This window comes from Heteronotia binoei, chromosome 2 (genome assembly GCF_032191835.1).
Source record: "Heteronotia binoei isolate CCM8104 ecotype False Entrance Well chromosome 2, APGP_CSIRO_Hbin_v1, whole genome shotgun sequence".
NCBI lineage: Eukaryota > Metazoa > Chordata > Lepidosauria > Squamata > Gekkonidae > Heteronotia > Heteronotia binoei.
In genome coordinates, this window is record NC_083224.1 from 84545263 (window position 1) to 84565258 (window position 19996).

General features: G+C 44.4%; 1 protein-coding gene across 1 annotated transcript; it reads left to right on the forward strand.

Moving 5' to 3' along the window:
* Positions 1-262: 262 nt before the first annotated feature.
* On the forward strand, positions 263-805 carry LOC132567777 (uncharacterized protein K02A2.6-like; the record flags this gene model as incomplete). The annotated part of the gene is made up of 1 exon (XM_060233466.1): positions 263-805. A coding segment is annotated over exon 1 (543 nt), but the record flags the coding sequence as incomplete, so codon positions are not given.
* Positions 806-19996: the final 19191 nt, after the last annotated feature.

A 19996-nucleotide genomic window follows, 5' to 3' on the forward strand; every position in this document is an offset into this window, starting at 1 on the left:
GGCCACCCAGAAACACAAGACACTAGCACGGGTGCTCAACTGGGTGGTGAGGGGCTGGCCGGAGGGGAACATGGGGGAAGAATTCAAGCCATATAAGACCAGGAGGGAGGAACTAGCAGCCCACAAGGGGTGCCTGTTATGGGGAAGTAGGGTGGTGATTCCGCCCCCGCTGCAAAAGCGTGTCCTAGAATCCTTACATGAGACCCATCCCGGCATAGTCCGAATGAAGGCCTTGGCCAGAAGCTACGTCTGGTGGCCGGGGATGGATGGGGAGATAGAGAGCTGGGTCCGACGGTGCCAAACATGTCAAGAGTTGCGGCCCGAGCCTCCCAGCGCCCCCGCCACTAGGTGGGAGTCAACCCGGAAACCATGGTCGAGACTCCACCTCGATTTCGCGGGGCCATTCCAGGGGCAGATCTTCATGATAATAGTGGACGCCTACACCAAGTGGTTGGAGGTCATCCCCGTAGGGTCCACCTCATCCGCCGCCGCAATCCGAGCGCTGCGCAGGGTCTTATGCACACACGGTATCCCGGACACCATAGTCTCAGACAACGGGACCGCGTTCACGTCTGCAGACTTCCAGGCGTTCCTCCACAGATACCTGATTAGGCACATAAGATCTGCCCCCTTCCACCCAGCCACCAACGGCCAGGCGGAGCGGATGGTCCGCACCACGAAAGAAGCCCTTGGCCGAATTGTGCAGGGTGACTGGGACCACCGATTAGCGGCATTCCTTTTCGACAATAGGGTCACCCCCAACCTGGTCACAGGGGTGAGCCCGGCAGAGCTCCTAATGGAACGCAAGCTGACAACCCGACTGGACAGACTACACCCCGACCGGGCGTCAGACACCCGCGAGAGCCCCGAGGTTCGGGACGCAGTCAGGGGGTTCTTTGCGGGCGACCCAGTTTACGCCCGGAACTATGCAAGGGGGCCTGATTGGGTGGCGGGCCGAGTGCTACGAGTGACGGGGTCCCGCCACTATGATATATCAACCGAGGGGGGCCAGGTATTACGGCGGCACATAGACCAGTTGCGCCGCCGCACGCTACCGGAGGAGCCGGCGGACACAGAAGAGGCGTGGTCCGGGGAGGGGCCAACCGAGAGCCGACCCGAGGACGAGGCCCCAACGTCCATCACGCCGACGCAGGGAACACCAGAACGGTCCGAGCCCAAAAGACCCGCTGAGCCAGCCCCGCCGCCTCCGGCCACACCACGGGCCGCCGAAGCACCAACCGCGGAAGCAGCGCCTCCCCCACCGGACCCCCCTAGACGGTCCACCCGGGAGCGCCGACCTCCCGCGTATCTCAAGGACTATGTTCCTTAACTAGGGGGGGAGGGGTGTAGTGTATCAGTAACAACATGCGCCCCGCGCAGAGGCAACTGGGCTGTCCCAGAAGCCTCCAGCGCAGGGCGCGGAATCACCCGCCAATCAACAGTCGCGGCGGGTAGTTCAACAGGTCAGGATTGGCCTGACCGACCCAGTAGGCTGTACCGGGAATTGTATATAAGCGGGGCCCGGCCCGCGTGCTCTCTCTCTTGCAACGTGCTCCTAATAAACTATGTTGCCCTACTCTCGTCTCCGCCTCGAGTACGTTACAGAGGGAGAGAGGAAGAACATGACTCGGGGCACCTTGTTTCAGCAGTATTGCCATGTCCTCCATAAAGCTTCATCTAAGTTCCCCCAAACCAATGAATATTTCATATTTCTCTCTCTCTCTCCCCTTTTTTTCGCATCGAGGTTACACTTCAGTTTGAGACGACATCATTTATAAATATATTATTCATCTTCCTGAAATGATTGCTACATGCAGTTACGCTGGTTCTTTAATAATGTGGCATCCGACATGTTATGGATTGCATGGGTAATAAATGCTGAGCAGATGACACTGTGAATGACAAAGAGTTCTAAAGCAAGATGTAAGCACCATCCATCCATACACAATGTGTATGAGCTTACAGCCTGTGTTTGATATGAGAAAGCTGCCATTATAAATTGAGCACTTGTCCCATCACTACAGGCTCTCCACATGGTAAAATAATTCCTGGATATTTTTGGCTTTCTGATGTTTGAGAATTTAACTTACTGGCAGAGTTAAAAGGCAACATGAAATAAATAAATGCCTTGGATGGGCATTATTACTGTACAGAATTTCAAATTGTATTTGTGCTTGCTATTTCCATAATTTGTTTCTATGGTATGTTGTTTAATTATTTTATTTACTACAATATTTGTGCCCCACCATTCCTCTTGGATCAAGGCAGTTTATGTGTGTGGGAAGCTGTCTTGAAGGTCTGATTTGGGTCAGAAGTGGGGATAAATGCATAGGTGGTGGTCTGTGGGAGGTGTTTGCCCTCAGGCTGAGGTGAAGGAGGAAAGCTGAACAGGTGACCTCCTATGAACTAAGGAGGTAAAAGGTGGGTGCTGCTGCCACCAGCCAGGATGTAGCTTTTAATCAGTCCAGATACTTTTCTTTACACCTGTTCTCTCTATCATGAATTTGGAAATGCTCAGCATGAGCCTCTAATGGGGTGTGTGTGTGTGAGAGAGGGAATGGAGGGTTAACCCCTTCTTTCTTTTGGTGTAGCAGCTGTGTTGAGAGTTCTCCTGGAGTGTACTGAGCTCAAAAGGAAAATGTAGCCGCGCTCATTTAAGTTCAAAACGTATTAAGTTTATTTGTGCACAAACAAAAGAGGAAGGATAAAAGGGGGTGTGGGGATCTGGGCAGGCTTGAAAAAGTCCTGACCTAACTTGAGAGCCAGTGGGGACTCAGGCAGAAATCCACACAAGCAAAAGAGAAATCAAACAAAAATACATTAGGTATTTAGATTAGGGTTGCCAAGTCCAATTCAAAAAATATCTGGGAACTTTGGGGGTGGAACCATAAGCAAAATTGTGACAAGCACAATTGAACTCCAAAAGGAGTTCTGGCCATCACATTTAAAGGAACTGCACACCTTTTAAATGCCTTCCCTACATTAGAAATAATGAAGGATAGGGGTGCCTTCTTTTGGGGCTCATAGTATTAGACCCCCTGGTCCAATCTTTTTGAAACTTGGAGAGCATTTTGAGGAGAGTCATCAGATGCTATACTGAAAATGTGATGCATCTACCTAAAAAAACAGCCCCTCCAGAGCCCCAGATACCCCCAGATAAATTCTCCATTATACCCTATGTGAATCGATCTCCATAGGGAATAATCAGGGCCGGCATGTGGGAGTAGGCAAAGTAGGTGGCCGCCTGGGGTGCAATTTGGTCTAGGTGTGCCATGAGGCGCCCCCTCTCCCCATGCCCGCTGCGGTCTGCCCATCACCTCGCACCTGCCACTGTCTGCTGCCGCCTCCCTGCACTCGAAGACGCTCCTCACCAGCGCTCAGGCTCCCTGCACCCGAAGACGCTCCTTGCCAGTGCTCAGCCTTCCCCTGTTTCAAAGGGAGCCAGCTTGGCTTCGCTCTCAGGCTCCCTCCCCTGCAGGAAAAGCAGCCCGAGAGCAGAGAGGAGGCCCTGCCTGCCAGCTCCTTCCCCTGCCCGAGGCTTGGACGGGGCAAAGAGGTGGTTCGGCTTTGGTCTCAGGCTCCCTCCCCTGCAGGAAAGGCAGTCTGCCGTCCCCTACCCTGCCTGTTGCCACCTCCCCACCCCCACCATTCCCTCCCTGCAGCTGCCGTCACCTCCCCACCTCTCCCCCCCACTGCCTCCTGCCTGCTGCTGCCTCCCCACCCCCACCATCTCCTCCCCACAGCCGCTGTCACCTCCCCGCCCCACACCCCTGCCACTGCCCCTTGCCTGCTGCCAACGCTGCCGTCCCTTCCCCGCCCCACCCCGTGCTGACTGCCGGCTTGGCAGTCGGGGGGGGGGGTGCGGCGTGCCCTGATGATGTCATTGGAGCAGGTGTGGATAATGGAGAATCCGGGGGGGGGGGAGGCACAGGTAAGCCATTCGGCCTATGGGCGCCGGCACCTCTAGCGCTGGGCCTGGGAATAATGAAGTGCCCAGCAGATATTTTCCTCCCCCTCCCCCCATTTCTGATGACTCTGAAGTGAGGGAGGGCCTACTCCTACCTGGGAATTGGCATCTCTACTCCCGAGTTGCTGAATTTCCAACTTCTTCAAAGTAACACAGAGCAACCAAAGGTTCAAATTTACCTTTCCTATGCAAACGACCTCTGAAAAGATTGTGCAACCAATGAAGGGTCTGGGCTGCTTTCACAGTCCCTGGGAGCAACCATGTTGTTCTGCCTGTTCCCCCCACCCCCATTCAGCCTTAAAGACACAGACACACCATCCCAAGAGGAAGCCTTTCCAAGTGGAGTCTAAAGCCTCCAGAGGTGGAAAGGCACATGATGGCTGTAGGGGCTGGGCTGTTACACCCTCAACCAGCTTTTTATTGGGGAATATTAATTTCTCTTAGCTCAAAATGGCAGGCTGTGAGAGGTGAGGGTAAAGCAGGATCCCTGTCAATGTTTTCGGAGATAGACCACTGAAAATCCTTTGGTTAATTAATGAATTTATTATAGGAAATGATTTTCAAATAGTTACATCCCAATCAAACAATGTTCAGGCATACAAGAGGAAAATACAGATGTTAGCTGAATAGGTGTGGATGGGGGAGAGGTAATACAATACCAAGATCTTGCAGAGTAGGCTCAGTCAGAGGAAACATGAGGCCTCTGGAGAGAGATTTCTCTTGAGAAGAAAGGGGGGGGGGAATGAAGGCAGGAAGGGATGGATGGAGGGAAGGATGCCAGGGAGAATGGGAGGATGGGAAAATTCCTGGATGGAGGGGAAGGTGGAAAAATCTAATCCTGACAGGTAGAGTTGCCTGTTTTCTTGGATAAATTACGTCACATCAAGAGGTTCAGTTGTCCAATAAGATAACAGAGTGTCAGAACCCAAATGCCCAATGGAAAGTCGGGGTGTCATACGTTGAGTATACAATCAGAGATCATAGTGTCATACACCCATACCCCAAAAGAGGAATTTTAATTACACTGGCCAGATGACTTTATGGCTCTGTTGTGGCCAATCAGGTTCCTTTCAAGCTCACCAAAAGTGATAGATTTCTCCCTTAATGTCAAAATGGATAGCCATCCATCAAGTGTTCAGGAGATTGGTTGACTCTGATGGCCTTAGCAGTAACTGAAGAAAAATAAAGATTCTGTAGAACTTCAGATTCCCTGGCAGAAATGTGAGACCAGATTACAGTTATAGCACACATTCACACAATAATATGGCTCTTGGACTTTGTGTTTCTGCTATCTTATGAGGAATAGCAGACCATACATACATGCAGACCATTGTTTATGTTGCAGGGGTTCTGGTAGCCCTTATATTGTTTTTATGTTTTGAGAACAGCATTTGAAAGGTTGCCAAGAGGAGTGAAGGAATTTTTACAGCTTTGGCCCACCATTTCCTCTCTGAGCCTGGGTCCCTCCATTCCCAAGATCAGAAAATGGAGGTTCTTTTTAGCCTTTTAGCACAGCCACTTGTCTTTCCAGCCTGTGAACCAGACTTGACATCATTCCAGCCTGCCTGGGGCCTAGATTTGAACCGGATTTGCCTCTCTCCTTCACAAGAGAGACCATTCCAATTCAAATGGGTGTTGCTGTGTCATATTAATATTCTAGGGTTACATGGCAATATCACATTCCAGGGGTGCATTGTGTGGGTATCAAGCCAGGGGTCTCTTTCAGGTTTGCACTGGATTACAAGGCTTTCCCCCACCGGCCAGCTGACTGGGAGCGGAAAGGAGCCTGGGAAAGTGGGAGAACCTCCGCTGTGACCTGGGGATTGGCAAGCCTAATTTAGATATACTCAATTTCTGTCCTAAAATACCTTATTATTGGAGTGACAAGCTTCAGGATTCAGTCCTCATGCATAACTATTCATGGTTAAGTACAGAACAAAGGATAACAGGTAGGTTTAGTAGTTTCTTTGTCTTAATTCCAATCAGAAGGCTAGGGTTCATTCCCTCACCCAAGGCTAGTTTCATGTCATTCCATTAGATGGCCTGGCTTTTAGTCACTCCACAGTCTGAATGTTCTACATCAAACTTTCAGGGATGTGGCATTTACCCCAAGTACAGCCTGTCTGCCAGTGGCTGTTTCTTGGAGTCTGGTTACACAGACAAGCCATTCTGTCTTAGTTCCAGAGGGAAAGGGGGATTTAAGGGAGGAATGACTGGTCTTAAACCATAACATATAAATATGGTTCTGGCCTAGTAGGGATTCCAGTCCCCAGGTGGGGGCAGGGGATTCCCCAATTTCAGGGGCTTCTGATTACTGACCCACCCCCAAGCTCAGCCCTCATGAGAAACCTCTGGCGGCCACCTCTCTCCTGCAAGATTTAAAGGGCTCACCTATGAGATCCTTATGTGCATGGTGAGTTGCCTTTCTGTGGAGACTTGCTACAACTTCCAGTAATGTCCTGTAATGGGAATTTCTGATGATATGACCGATTCCACTGGAGTAGCTGTGTGTGTTTGCAGCTAAAACAACAAAGGGCCTTGAAGCCTCCTAAAGACAAACAGATATATCATGGCACAAGCTTTCATGGGCTAGACTTTTCATACCAGAGCTTCTTTTAAAATTTTGTTATTGATGATTATGAAGGATGACTTTTAGGTCGGCAGTAGAGAGTCCTGAGGGATTGCAATGTTCTCTCAATAGTTTCTGCCACTTTTGATGTTGTATTAGTGCCCATTTGTGCTTTTAGAAAGAGAGTGATGTCTTTGTTCTCTTCAGGCAGCAGCTGGGCAATGCTAGCAGGTGATACCACATATCATGCTGGGGAATGATAAGGCAGAGCTCCTTTTGTAGACAGTTTGTAGACTAACATTGGATGTTCTTTCAGGAATGTCAAGGAAACTCTTCATGTCAGTCAGAGTTTCCATATTGCAATGGGCACTACATGTTAATACAGCTGTAAAGTATTATATCATGTCAAAGTGTCTCACCATGGACTAGTGGAATCATTGGTAATTAATCCCAGATCTGACATTGCAGGTTTCCCATGAATGTGTATACTCACTTTTCAGATTTCAAAGGCATAAGATGGTAAGCTTATTCCTGCAGGAACTACACCACTAATAATAGTCAATCAGGGTAGATATTGGAACAGTCCAGAGAAGTTCTTTCACTGCCCCACTATAAAGACTCCTGTCACTTTGATACAAAATGATGTGGGGTGAGGCAGCAACTGATGCAAAGAGTAGAAGGTGAAGCTGACTAGATATATACAACATTTGCTTATGCTTCCAGGATATATGTAATGATTGCAAGAACCTGCGTGTGAGTGGTGGGTGTGTGAGTATATGGTGGGGGAGACTTTCTTCTTATGTCTGTGGTGTCTCAGAAACCAGTGTGATCCTAAGCAATGTCTTTTCACTCCAACCCCATGAAAATAACTGGGCATAGTCTGGAGTTAACTCTGCATAGGATTGTACTGGTAGTCAGTTTCTCCTGTGCAGTGAAAGGGTGTCTTCCTTTTAGCTCCAAAGATACAAATTTTGCCCCCTGCTTCTGAACATAACATTGTACATTATGACAACATATGGTGCTAGTGGTGGCATTGGCATGATTTTTTCCTTCACTTCTGCAGCCAGCAGGAAGAGTCTTGCCAATACTGATGGATAATGCTTGTCAATTTAAGTTCTTCAGCAAAGTTGCTTCCCATTCCCCTCTATGGGCCTTGCCAACTTTACCCCTTTTGCAACTTTTGTGTATAGTTTTTAGTTTAAGCAAGAGGGTAAGCAATGAGTGGCAATCACAAGCACCAAAAGGGGCATCAACAAGGTGCTCTGCTGAGGTTCTTTGCCTGGAGAGCTAGCCTCACATACCATAGTAGAGTAAGTGCAGAGCAAACAGAACATACACACATGAACCAAATGCTCATCTCAGACTGCATTATATGAATGCTGTCACAAGACAGGATGAGACCTTTGGTTAACTAAAACTTGGTGACAAAATTGTTGTTGTTACTGTTGTTGTTACTATTATTTATCCACAGCTCACATTTGTCAGGGAGATGAAAAATGTGAAATATGAAAATTAATTCAACCTGACAGCAAAGACTTCTAACAAACAATGCAGTAGGACAGGATTACAGAACTGAAAAACAATGCAAATTAAAAAAATGTCTAAGGCAACAAAAATGTTCTGAACCAAGACAGACTATAATGAAGAAAGGGGATTACAAAGGTAGAGGACATTATAACATAAAGGGAAGTGATATGTACAATTACATATAGGAAGACCTTTTCACAAATGGCATTATATAAAATGAAAGTGAATGGATCCATGTGACATCCATAGCATGCAAGGTGACAGTCCACAGGACAATAGTGGCTCCCTTGTGGGTAGTGATTATGTCTAGCAAAAATATGCTTTTAATAGGCACAGCTTTTTCTAAAACGCTTATAACAAAGCAGGACAAATAACAAAATCAAGCGGAAGTTTAAAGTGCAAATGCCCTTGCCTTTTTCAGTATGGCTGAAAGCAAACTAAGAATGGATGATCCTGGAAATTGAATCTGAGCCCTTGCAGTGTGTCATAGAGAATGTGCTGCTATTTAACTTGCAATTTTGCCACTAGGGGGAGGTGTTGGAGAAAATACACCATTTGCTACTTTCTGCCTAGCCCTGTACTTCCAGATAATAGAAGGATGAAAAAACCCCTCCTCTGTGCTTGTCTTTTGAAATAAATGCAGCTATTGGCATACACATTGCAATAAATGAAAATCAGCAAAAAGGTGGCTCTTAAATTGAATACAGTCCAGCTGTTGAGATTATGGAAGCTATGTGGTCCTCTTGAAGAGTAAAGGGGAGTGGTGGCTATTTCAAATTAGGAAAATGTTTGTCATTGAGACAGGTGGGATGTGTGTGTGCCTGTGTAGGTTGCTCTTATATACTGAAAAGCCTTGAGAAGTACAGTGCAGCTCTGTCACTGAAGGTAAGTTACAGGCTTGCCCTTGTAGGATCCCTGTCAGTGGGGGCTGGGCCATCCAGTGTCAGAGGTGGAGGTTTGTACACATAAAGCAGTAGCATCCCAAATGCAGCCCTTTGCTCTCAAGAGTAAATTGTAATGATAACTGCATGCACTCAGGGACCCAACTGGGGCTATACTTGCTTCTTGCTTCTGATAACCTCAGAATTTGGGAATCAAGTCTGGTTTTATCTTTGTATCCTCATTATTTTCATAGCCTGACCCAGGATTCTGCTTTCTGACTGTGCTATGGTGTTGTCATATGGAAGCAGAGAGTTCCTGAGGTCCATTGTGCCTTGGTTTTCTCTGGTTTCCTTGATCATGGGCACTTCTGTGATTTAGGATTTACCTGTAACAAATTTGTTTTTAATGCTGAAAACTCATTATTTCCATTAGAATTTCTGCTTTTACTAACTTCTGTTAAGGCTTTCTGAGGACAACTGTGTAATTTCCATATGGAGTATCTCTGACACAACTGCATTTCCCCCCTATGCTGTGAGTCTCTAGGACAAGAAGCATGTATGTGCCTGGGCCTCTGAATAGAACATTCACTTGAGCAAATAAATCTGCAAAAGACCTTTCACTGGATGTTATTGTAATGCCTGTTCTTTTTTTCTCTTTGGTATTTTCACCACTACCATGTGGCTTTTGATTTCTTATGCCCCTCAGGAAGCTATAACTTTCCATTCCATCTTTCCTGCTGCTACTCCTGTGACAGAAATGAATTGGTTCCCTGTTCTGGCTTCAGGAAGTATAGATTATGTACCAGTGTTTCTTCAGATTATTTTCTCTGAATGGAAACTTTTGCAGAAGGGACAGCTGCAGTGGATTGTCAGTGTGTGCCTAGAGCTTCCCGGACTGTCTGTGCTGCAGGCTTTGTGCTCACTTGAGCGAGCCAGCTCTCCAGGCAGTCACATAGGCTATGCTCTAGCACTAGACGGTGCCTCAGTCTACCAAAGAAATCTTTGCACAGCAAGCTCCATTGAGTTTGGCAGCATTAAGATATTGCGAAGTAACATAAGCCACGGAGTCAAGGAAAATAAAACCTCCCGGGGGTTCTCTGCATGGCCCCTTATTGCTTGCTTGGCGGAATGTTGGCACAGCAGTTTACAACTAGCATTGCCGGAACAGAAGGTGTTTCAGCCTAATAGGAGACTGTCATGTCACCCCTCTGTGTTGTTAATTCCTTCTTACTCATCTCTATGTCTTTTCACAGAGCACAGTAGTAGGCAAGTAGGCAGGAGACATATAATGAGGTGGTGTGTGATCTAGAGTATAAAAGGCCTGACAAGCACCATCTGACTTTTCCTGGGGAAGCACTTTTTCCAATTTTGACTCACTGAAATCTCATGCCTATTATTGGCAACCAGCAGCTGCTGGTGTCAAGAAGGGTTTTGTGTGTGTGTGCGTGTGTTTGCACGTGCCTGCATGTGTATGTGTAAAAATGGAATATTGAGCTCTGGCAAATAATGCTTTAACGGGGCAAGTCACCCCACACTGTTCCACTCACCTGGGCTGCTGCTCCTTCCTCACTTCACAGCCACCACTTCTCTCTTTGCTGCTTGGAGCTGTTTTATTTCTGGAATCTCTGTGCTGATCATAAGCCCTGCGGGAGCTGAGTGCAACATACAGCCCTACTTCTCCCTGGCTTAGTGCTGAAGTGCTTCCAAGGGTGTAACTAAACAATACTCCTGGAACGTTTTGGGTCTTGGATGTGTGATGAGACATGCAGTCAGATGTACATAAAGAGAGCTCACTTTAGAAAGAACTAGTTAGTTGGGCACTGTACGGTCGGAAAAGCAGCTTCCAGTTTCCTTCCCACTATTGCCAGCAGAAAGGGCAGCACATGAAGCCAGAGAAAAGGCATGAAACCCCCCTGGCTGCATATTCCACTGGTAAAAGCTGGGTGGGAAGGAGCCTGAAAGCTGCTTCTCCCTTGTCGCAGTGCTGAGCAAACAAGTACTTTTTAAGGAGATTTACATAGGACTATTTACATAGGACTATGAGTCCAGTCATGCACCTGTGATGCAACACATGTCAGGTGTATTGTGTAGTTTGGCCCTCAGGTTTGACTCTAGGAGATGACCACCTGAGCTGAGCAGAAGGCTGCCAGTGCTCTGCCACATGAAGCTTGCCTAAGGGATGTTTATTTGAAGGCAACTGCTTCATACTCAGGCAAGTAGCCAATTTACAAGATGGTTACTTTAAATAAAGTTTGTTGTGGAACTTTACCCTTGACTTTATCAAATACAAAAATGCAGAGTCTCATCGTGGAGCTTGGCTTGCAGTTGGAGAGTCTAATATTAGTCATTCAGACAGGAAATGTATCTGGGGATGATTATACCAGTGAAATGACACAGGGCACCAGGCCTCATTTCGGGCAGGAGCGCCCAGGAGTGGAGGTCCAGAACCTCTAAATTTTATTGTGTTCTTCCTTTCTTACCTCCCCGCCCCCCCCCCCCCCGCCTACTTGCTTCTGGGCTCCATTGTTCAAACCTCCTGTGATAATTTTGCTAAACTCTAAGATTTGACAAACTTTATAAAATTTATACAATATGGGCATTCGATGAAATTGCTGAGCAGTCAGGTTAAAACAGATAAAAGGAAGTACTTCTTCACCCAAAGGGTGATTAACATGTGGAATTCACTGCCACAGGAGGTGGTGGCGGCTACAAGCATAGACAGCTTCAAGGGGGGGTTAGATAAAAATATGGAGCAGAGGTCCATCAGTGGCTATTAGCCACAGTGTGTGTGTGTGTGTGTGTATATATATATATATATATATACACTTTTTTTGGGGCCACTGTGTGACACAGAGTGTTGGACTGGATGGGCCACTGGCTTGATACAATATGGCTTCTCTTATGTTCTTATAACATTTCCCCCCACAAAAAATGGGGAAATAACTAAAACATATAATGCAGATGGGAGGGACGGTGGCTCAGCAGTAGAGCATCTGCTTGGTAAGCAGAAGGTCCCAGGTTCAATCCCCGGCATCTCCAAAAAAGGGTCCAGGCAAATAGGTGTGAAAAACCTCAGCTTGAGACCCTGGAGAACCGCTGCCAGTCTGAGAAGACAATACTGACTTTGATGGACCAAGGGTCTGATTCAGTATAAGGCAGCTTCATATGTTCATCATGCCACTGTTGGCCACATAGGAGAAAGTAATTTAAAAAGTATGATGGGAGTAAGTTTTATTATGACAGTTATAATTCAAGAAGCATTTTAAGGCAGATGCTGAGCTGATATAATTTTGTACAACTTCTGGTGATGTCTGGGGTGTGTGGCATATGCAAATGAGTTGTGGTAATGAGCTCCGGCACCTCTTTTTCTATGATATGACTCCTGCAGGGCACCAGAAAAAGCTGTGACTTGGGATGGAACCTGAGGCTTGTGATGCTGATGGTGGAAAGTGCCATCAACTCACAGCTGACTTATGGCTGCCCTGTGGGGTTTTCAAGGCAAGAGACATTCAAAGATGGTTTGCCATTGCCTGCTTCCACATTGTGGCCCTGGTATTCCTTGGAGGTCTCCCATCCAAACACTAGCCAGAACCACCCCACTTAATTTCCAATGAGGCTGGGCTAGCCTGAGCTATTCAGGACAGGGTGACTTGGGACCAATTCTCAAGCTCTGCTGAAGCTTCCTATGCCTAGTAGTTCAAACATGACTTTAAGCAAAAGGACAAGTAAGCCTGCTTGAAGTGTGAACCACTATCTGGACACCTCAGATGCTGAATTTGCATGAGGTAAGTGGCTGCAAAAGTTGTTATTTCAAACGAGGAGCCTAAAAATTAGAACCCCTTTCCTTCCATTACTCTCAGCTTTGACCACAGTTGTTCATAGCCATTTTTCTTGTGATCTGCTGCTACTTGAGGTGGTAGGCAAAGGGAATTTGTCCCTTTTGCTAAAGGAACTGGACTGGTGCTCCCAGTATAAGTAATGTAATGCAGGGGAATGACATCACTCTTCAGATGTACATAAGGGAGCTTCAGCTAGGCTGATTCAGCCTTATCTTGTCCTCTGGTATCTGCTCTCTTCCTTTCATGGAAGGAAGTGAAAAATGGCTGAACTGGAAAGATTCATTTTGCAGGGGGTGAAAAGATTGATTAAATGGGCCCCATGTTTTCTAGTTTCTAGTGTTTCTATGAAAGTCAAAGGAACGTAAATGTTTATTTTTATTAGTTTGAAATATAAAAACAAAAAGCCGCAAAACAAAAACAACATAGAACTGCAAGGGCTTATCACAATATTTTATCTAAAAACATTTAAACTAAAATGTCAGTGCTTGTACAGATACAGAAACTGGAGAATTCACATGCTAAAATAAATGACAGAAATGCCATTTGCTATACAGGAAAGTAACCATTCAGAATACCTGCAAAAAAAGTTATTTCCACCAACCATTATCTTTCATATTATTTTTTTCTAAGAATAAACAATCCTTCAGGAACAGACATTTTTTTCTCATGAGTAGGAAAACCCCAGAATTAATTTAAAGAGGAAGCCCTGTTGATAATTAATGTAACATTGCAAGTGATCTCCTTTAACAACCTATACATTCCAGGAGAGAAGTTTGATAGTATCTGAACCACCAAATTGGGCTTCTGCCATATAGTGTAATGTATTAAAAAACAAAGTGCACTGTCAACTTCTTTAAGCCATCAGTATACAGTATGTATCAGGGACATTTAATTGGACCAGTGCAATAGGATTTTGATTTAATTGTTAAATTCACTTTTTCCTTGTAAGTCTGATAATTTATCTACTTTTTAAATGAAAGTAAGCCCCCCCCCCCATGCAAGATCAGAATTCCTATATTTTTCTCTGGAGCGAGAAAGCAGCTGGGGTGTGTGTGTGCATTTTAAATCAGAAAAATGACCTGTAGGGAAAGAGTTAAGTACCTCCTCTGACAGCAGTGCTGCAATCAGCTTGGCAACTGCTCAAGATTGTATTTCAGTTAAGATAAATTAAAAGATTCTTCCTAGGTCTTTCCATACATCCTCTGCATGATGTGAAATGATATGAAAATGTTCTCCCCCCACCCCTGTGATGACTGTTTCACCCCTGCAAGCCATCTTTTGATGATGCTACTATTGTGATGCCCTGACCTGGATTGCTCAGGTTAGCCCAGTCTTGTCATATCACAGAAGCAAAGCAAGGTCAGCCCTAGTTAGTATTTGGATGGGAGACCACCATGAAATTCCCTGGTTACAATGCAGAGGTAGGAAATGGCAAACTATCTCTGAGCACTTCTTGCCTTGAAAACCCTGTGAGGTCAGCATAAGTCCACTGAGAGCCAGTGTGGTATAGTGGTGAAGAGCAGTGGACTCTAATCTGGAGAAATGGGTCCCCACTCCTCCACATGAAGCCTGCTGGGTGACCTTGGGCTAGTCGCAAAACTCTCTCAGCCCCACCTACCTCACAAGATGCCTGTTGTGGAGAGAGGAAGGGAAGGAGATTGTAAGATGCCTTGACACTCTTGGAATAGAGAAAAGCAAGGTATAAAACCCAACAATCTTCTTCTGCTATGACTTGACAGAACTTTCCACCACCACCACTGTGATAAATGTGTATTTCAACTCAACCTAAGTCTGCATCCATCCCCCCAAGGTGAACCATACAGTTAAAAAAATTGCAGGAAGTTATGCTGAAGCACATGTAACTCTTGTGCTGTCTGCTATCTGTACATTATCAACATCTGACTGAATACACCTTGGCAATAGGGATATTACACTAATGGACTTTCTCTCTGCTGATGTGTGTCACTGAAGATTTTGGTGGAAAACATCATTACATCTTCTAGAGGTGTAAACTGCTACAGTTTAGTGCTTTAGAACAGCTGAAGATCTATTCTCTTTTTTATTTTCTCTATTAAATGGAGAACAGGATAGAAGAGTCTTTCTCCCCACAACCCACCCCCCAGTCTTTTTTACTTCTATGGGAAGATGTCCTTTGATGCCTGCTTCTTCATTGTCCTGAAACATGGACTTTGAACAATGTCAGTTCTTCCCCATTCTTATACTCTTTTTTTTGGTGCCTTGAAGGTGTGATGCTTATAAAGTTTTGTTTTTGTACTGATAGAGAAGAAGAGTACAACCAAAGGACTTTGAATTTTTTGTGTGCACTTATTTTCCCCACGGTTTTTTTTTCACTCCTATGTGTCTTCTTTATGGCTTTAGCTCTGGAGACATTACAGCTCCTTATAACTATACTGCTATTTCAGCTTGATGTATGAAAGATCTCCAGCATCCTTTCTGTAACCAGCAACAAACTTCCTATATGTTGGATCAAACTTTGTAAAAGTGCATTCTGCAAATAGAAGCCCATACTGATTCTTAGTGAAGCAGTGCCAGATTTTGTGGCAATATGTCTCTTAATCCCAAATGAATGTTTGTTCATATTTTTCATTAAAAACATTCAGTTCAGAAGTTCAGTTTCTGTTCAAAAGATACAATTTGAATGTTTATTCTTTATGAAGACATCCAGTTGGCAATAGGCAAATTGACCTTCATGACTAGAGTAAAGCTAGCAAACTGGAGTCTTTGAGAAGATGGCTAATAAAGGCATATCTGTTTTCTAAAAAAGAAACTGAAGGGTTTCCAGCAGGAAATCTGCACACTGTAAGGCTAAGGCAAATAATCAACTAGAGGGAGTTTTGGTGCAATGATGCTCTATGAGCAAGAGCCATAGGTCAGTATTGATTTGAAGTAAACAATAGACGCTCCTTCACTTTGTATCAACAAGGGTATGTACACTGGAGGAAGAACAGGACTATCCAAAGCATTTTGAAATGTTCTATTTCCAGGGAACTTTTTCATATCATCCCTCCCCACCTTCCATTTTATCCTTGCTGCAATATTAATTACCCTATGTAATTCTTACATTTAGAATGCGCCTGCTTTGGTGGGGAGGGTGGAATATAAATCAAATAAAATAAAAAATAAAATGTGTGATGTGATTGGCTCAAGGTTAACACCAGTCCTGCCTAACTATGACACACTGGCTTCCTAAGAACCTCTGCACTCCTACTTGTTGTTGAGGATGTGAGGAAAAATCCTAAGGTGCATACTATGTTTGAATGGTGTCCTGGCTAAGCTTTTTGGAATTTGCTATCAACCTGTATGAATAGGGCATGCCCTAGAATGTATCTGGTGCTTTCCTGTGGCTGCACATTTAAGGGTACTGTGATTTGTAGAGGTGCCAACAAATTATCATTCTGGGAATCATTTCTGTTATTACTGATCTTATTGAAGAACCCCCAAGAAGCCTCTAAGGAACCTCAGTTTGACAATTATAGTACTATTTCTTCCTATTTACTCTTCTGTTACCCATGAATTCATTTCCATTTTTGTTAGTCTGCAGGCAATCTGGGCCAAGCCTAAAATCCCTCTTTGTCATCACACAACATAAAATACAATTACACTAAATGTGTGGGGAATAGCATTATTAGCAACATGTTGTATTAGCTGAGTTTTACCATCCATCCCTGTGCTTAAAGGTGGCACCTTTAAGACCAACAAAGCTTTATTTAGAATGCAAGCTTTCATATGCATGTAGACTTCATCAGTCAATGAAGTGGGGTACAGTGAGCAGTGCTACATATAGTTAGTGGGCAGTGGTTAAGAATGTAAAGAATGAAAGCTTACAGTCTGAATAAAACTTTGTTGGTCTTAAAGGTGCTACTGGACTCCTACTTTGTTCTGTTGCTTCAGACCAACATGGCTGCCCACCTTGACTGGTTATTAGAGATGATCAACTATAATGCTGCCTGCAGGAGTTGAGATATCTGCATGGGTGCTGTGTTGTACTGTGCAGAGGGCAAGAATTGGTAGTTATGAATTTAAGCAATTATGGGAATGATCTAGCTAAAATTAAGTACATTTAATTCCCAAAGAGAACATACAAATGTAAGAATTGCTTTCTGTAACAAGCCAAAGATAATCTAGTCAAGTATTCTGATTCCAACCAGTGATTAACCTGTTGCCTTGGGGTACATGCAAGAAAGGTATGGACATGATGGCCACTGCTTGTTCTTTGTCTCCAGCATCTGGATACTTAGAGGTAGAATGCCTCTGATTTCAGCAGGAAGGCTATACACCTGCAACTTTTCTTACAGAAATCATTTAAATAGTACTTACCTTTAGCCAGATCTTGCTCAATAGCTTAAAACTACAAAGAGGAAACTTTAGGTTATATACATACTGGGAAGACAGAAGGACTTTCTGACAATAAGAGCAGATGACTGATGGTACAAGTTGCCTAGAAAGTCCTGGATGGTTCAGGATGACCATGCTTCATATATCAGATGATTTGTGTCAGGGTAATTGTTCTGTTCCCTTCAGTGCTGTGATTTGAAGGCTCAGGAACCATGTTCTAATTAAAATATTGCAAATGGACCAAATGGTGTCCACACCGTGAGTTGAATCCAAATAAATGCTCTTCCTATATCCAGGGCTTTTTTTTTGTAGGAAAAGCACAGCAGGAACTCATTTGCATATTTGGCCATGCCCCATGATGCCAAGCCAGCTGGAACTGCATTCTTGTGTGTTCCTGCTCAAAAAAAGCCCTGCCTACACATTCATAAGCAGAACTTCCATTGGTGGAACAAAAGGGCAATACTTCTTTTATTTTCCCCTCCCTTCTGAGCTCCCATTCTCTTCTCACAGGCTGTGAGGGCACTGTGACTCCCAGGAGCAGATATATGGGGGGAGCTCCATAAGTTTTAATGGGATTGGGGAAGTGGGAATGTCCTATTCCACAAGCTTTGCTCTCCTCATAGTCCCTTGGATTCCTGTGTTTTAGCCCTGCTTATGAGTGATACCCATTGATAATAAGGGTGTCAAAATTGTGCACTTATACAGACTGATATCCAGATAAGTGGACTAACCTAATATAATTAACTGGAAACAGTAAAACAGATTCCATATCTTGACTGACTAGGCATCCCCCAGTTACTGAATACAAATTTTGTTATTGTGTTCAGCAGTGCTAGGAAACTATTTCTAGGGTTTTTAAAGCCCCACTGAAACCATCTTGTCTTCCAGTGACTGTTCCTCTCCTTTGTAAGACTGGGGCAAGAGGTGATTTGTTCAAATCCCTCTTGTTTGTCTATGATGAAGCTGTATTGATTTCAGCAAATGATAAATATTGCATTATGTGCTGCTTATGGCAAGCCATTTGCTGACAGGACTGAATTATCTTTGTGTATTTCATCCTGCCCCCCTTTCCCCCTGATGATCAGCTGTCTGAAAAATCAGATTCTCCACAGCCTTCTTTAGCAAGCTTTTTTTTTTTTTTCATTCTTTGATAAATGTCTGCAGTTTGCAGCAAATGGTGGAGGAAACAAACAGTGTGCGGAGCGAAGGACAAATGGGATCTTAAGCCACTGCCACTCAAATTGCTTGAGTTGGCCCTAATGAAGCAAATGCACTCCACTGTTAGCACCACACAACCAATCTTGTTCCTCCTCCCCCTGCTAGTCAATCCTTAAACTGAACACCATTCCCTCCTTGACTGTCACACACAGATCTCTGCTGGGGAGGCACGGTGCCATTCAGCTGTACAGCGTTGGCTGGGATGAGCCAGGTTTTTAAATGTTAATTGTATTGTGACATTCCTGGTTCTGACACATGTTTTGATGATATTTGGCTCCTGGCTGACAGTAAGAGGTGCATGTGGAGAAGGATAAGCCACAACTATTGTAGAGGGAATTGCCTTGACCAGGAGAAAACAAGGAAATGGCACTCATATATTCAGCTGCATACTCAGAAGGGGCTTCTAATTATGAATGGCACTGTTTCTAGGAAACTAAGAAGCTAAATCAACACCTGCATTACTCCATAGCTTCAGCTAGAGAAGGTGTGGCAGCTTCTCTCTGAAAATCAGGCTCAAGGGGATTCAAAGGGGCACCTTGAGCCAGGAGCAGATCCTTTAAGATGTAACCCTTGGTGAACAAACCACAAAGGACAGGATTGATGGAATGGAGAAGGGATTAAAGCTGTAGGTCTCAATCCTGTGCAAAGTCTTTTTTTATTTCAGTGGGGCTTTACATAATTGTAAAGAACTACATCCTTAGAAACCTACATGCTATGGGTTCCTTGCACACATTCTCTGTTCACTTTATCCAGGAAGCTAGCTGCAGATAAATTGCAGGATTTTCTTTGTGTTTGATGGTCTGATCCAGCAGTGCCATACTTCTGGTAGTGGGATGTATCTGCTTCTTTGAGAAAATAAAGTATTAACTATTTCTTAAACATTTGGCCCAGCTATTGCATCATGAAAATGGAACTCTTCCTTCAAGCCCTTCAGAGCTCGTGGCTCAAACTGTAATATTTCCTAGGATTATTTTTATACATGGGAATCCTTTTCATGTGTGTCTTTAAATAGCACATTGGCACAACTTTATATTTACACTCTGCACCAGCTGGTGTCAAAGCCCTCAATTGTGGTAGATGAACACTGACTTTCTGACTTTGTCAATCATATTTTTGCCTATCTTTCCCTTACAATACTCCTGTGAGGTAGGTTAAGGCTGATGGAAAGAGTGACTAGCTCATGTTCACTAGTAAGGTTCATGGGTGGATGGATAAGGATTTAAACCTGGGCCTCTGCAGTGCTACTTTGATACCACTATGCTACATAGATGCCAGCTTGGCATCAGTGATAGTAGGGGCAGTAAATAATTTATTTTATGTATTGAAAATATTTCTATCCTGCATTTTCTATGCAAACATGCACAAGGCAGCTTATAATTTATAATCAAAGCAAGACAACAGGAAAAAAGCTGAACTAAAAACTAATTAAAAACAGCAACAAAAGGTAAAACATAAAACCAAACTACTGACCGTAATAAAACTTCATTGAAAGTGATCCCATTTGAGAGAGATCCCATGGAACATATGCAAAGTTGTATCTGTCAGAAGTGGTTATTTATGTAACTTTTCTAGAGAGTAAGATACTATTTTCTGCCTGGAAACTCATCATGGATTTGTTAATAGATAATGCATGCAGAAG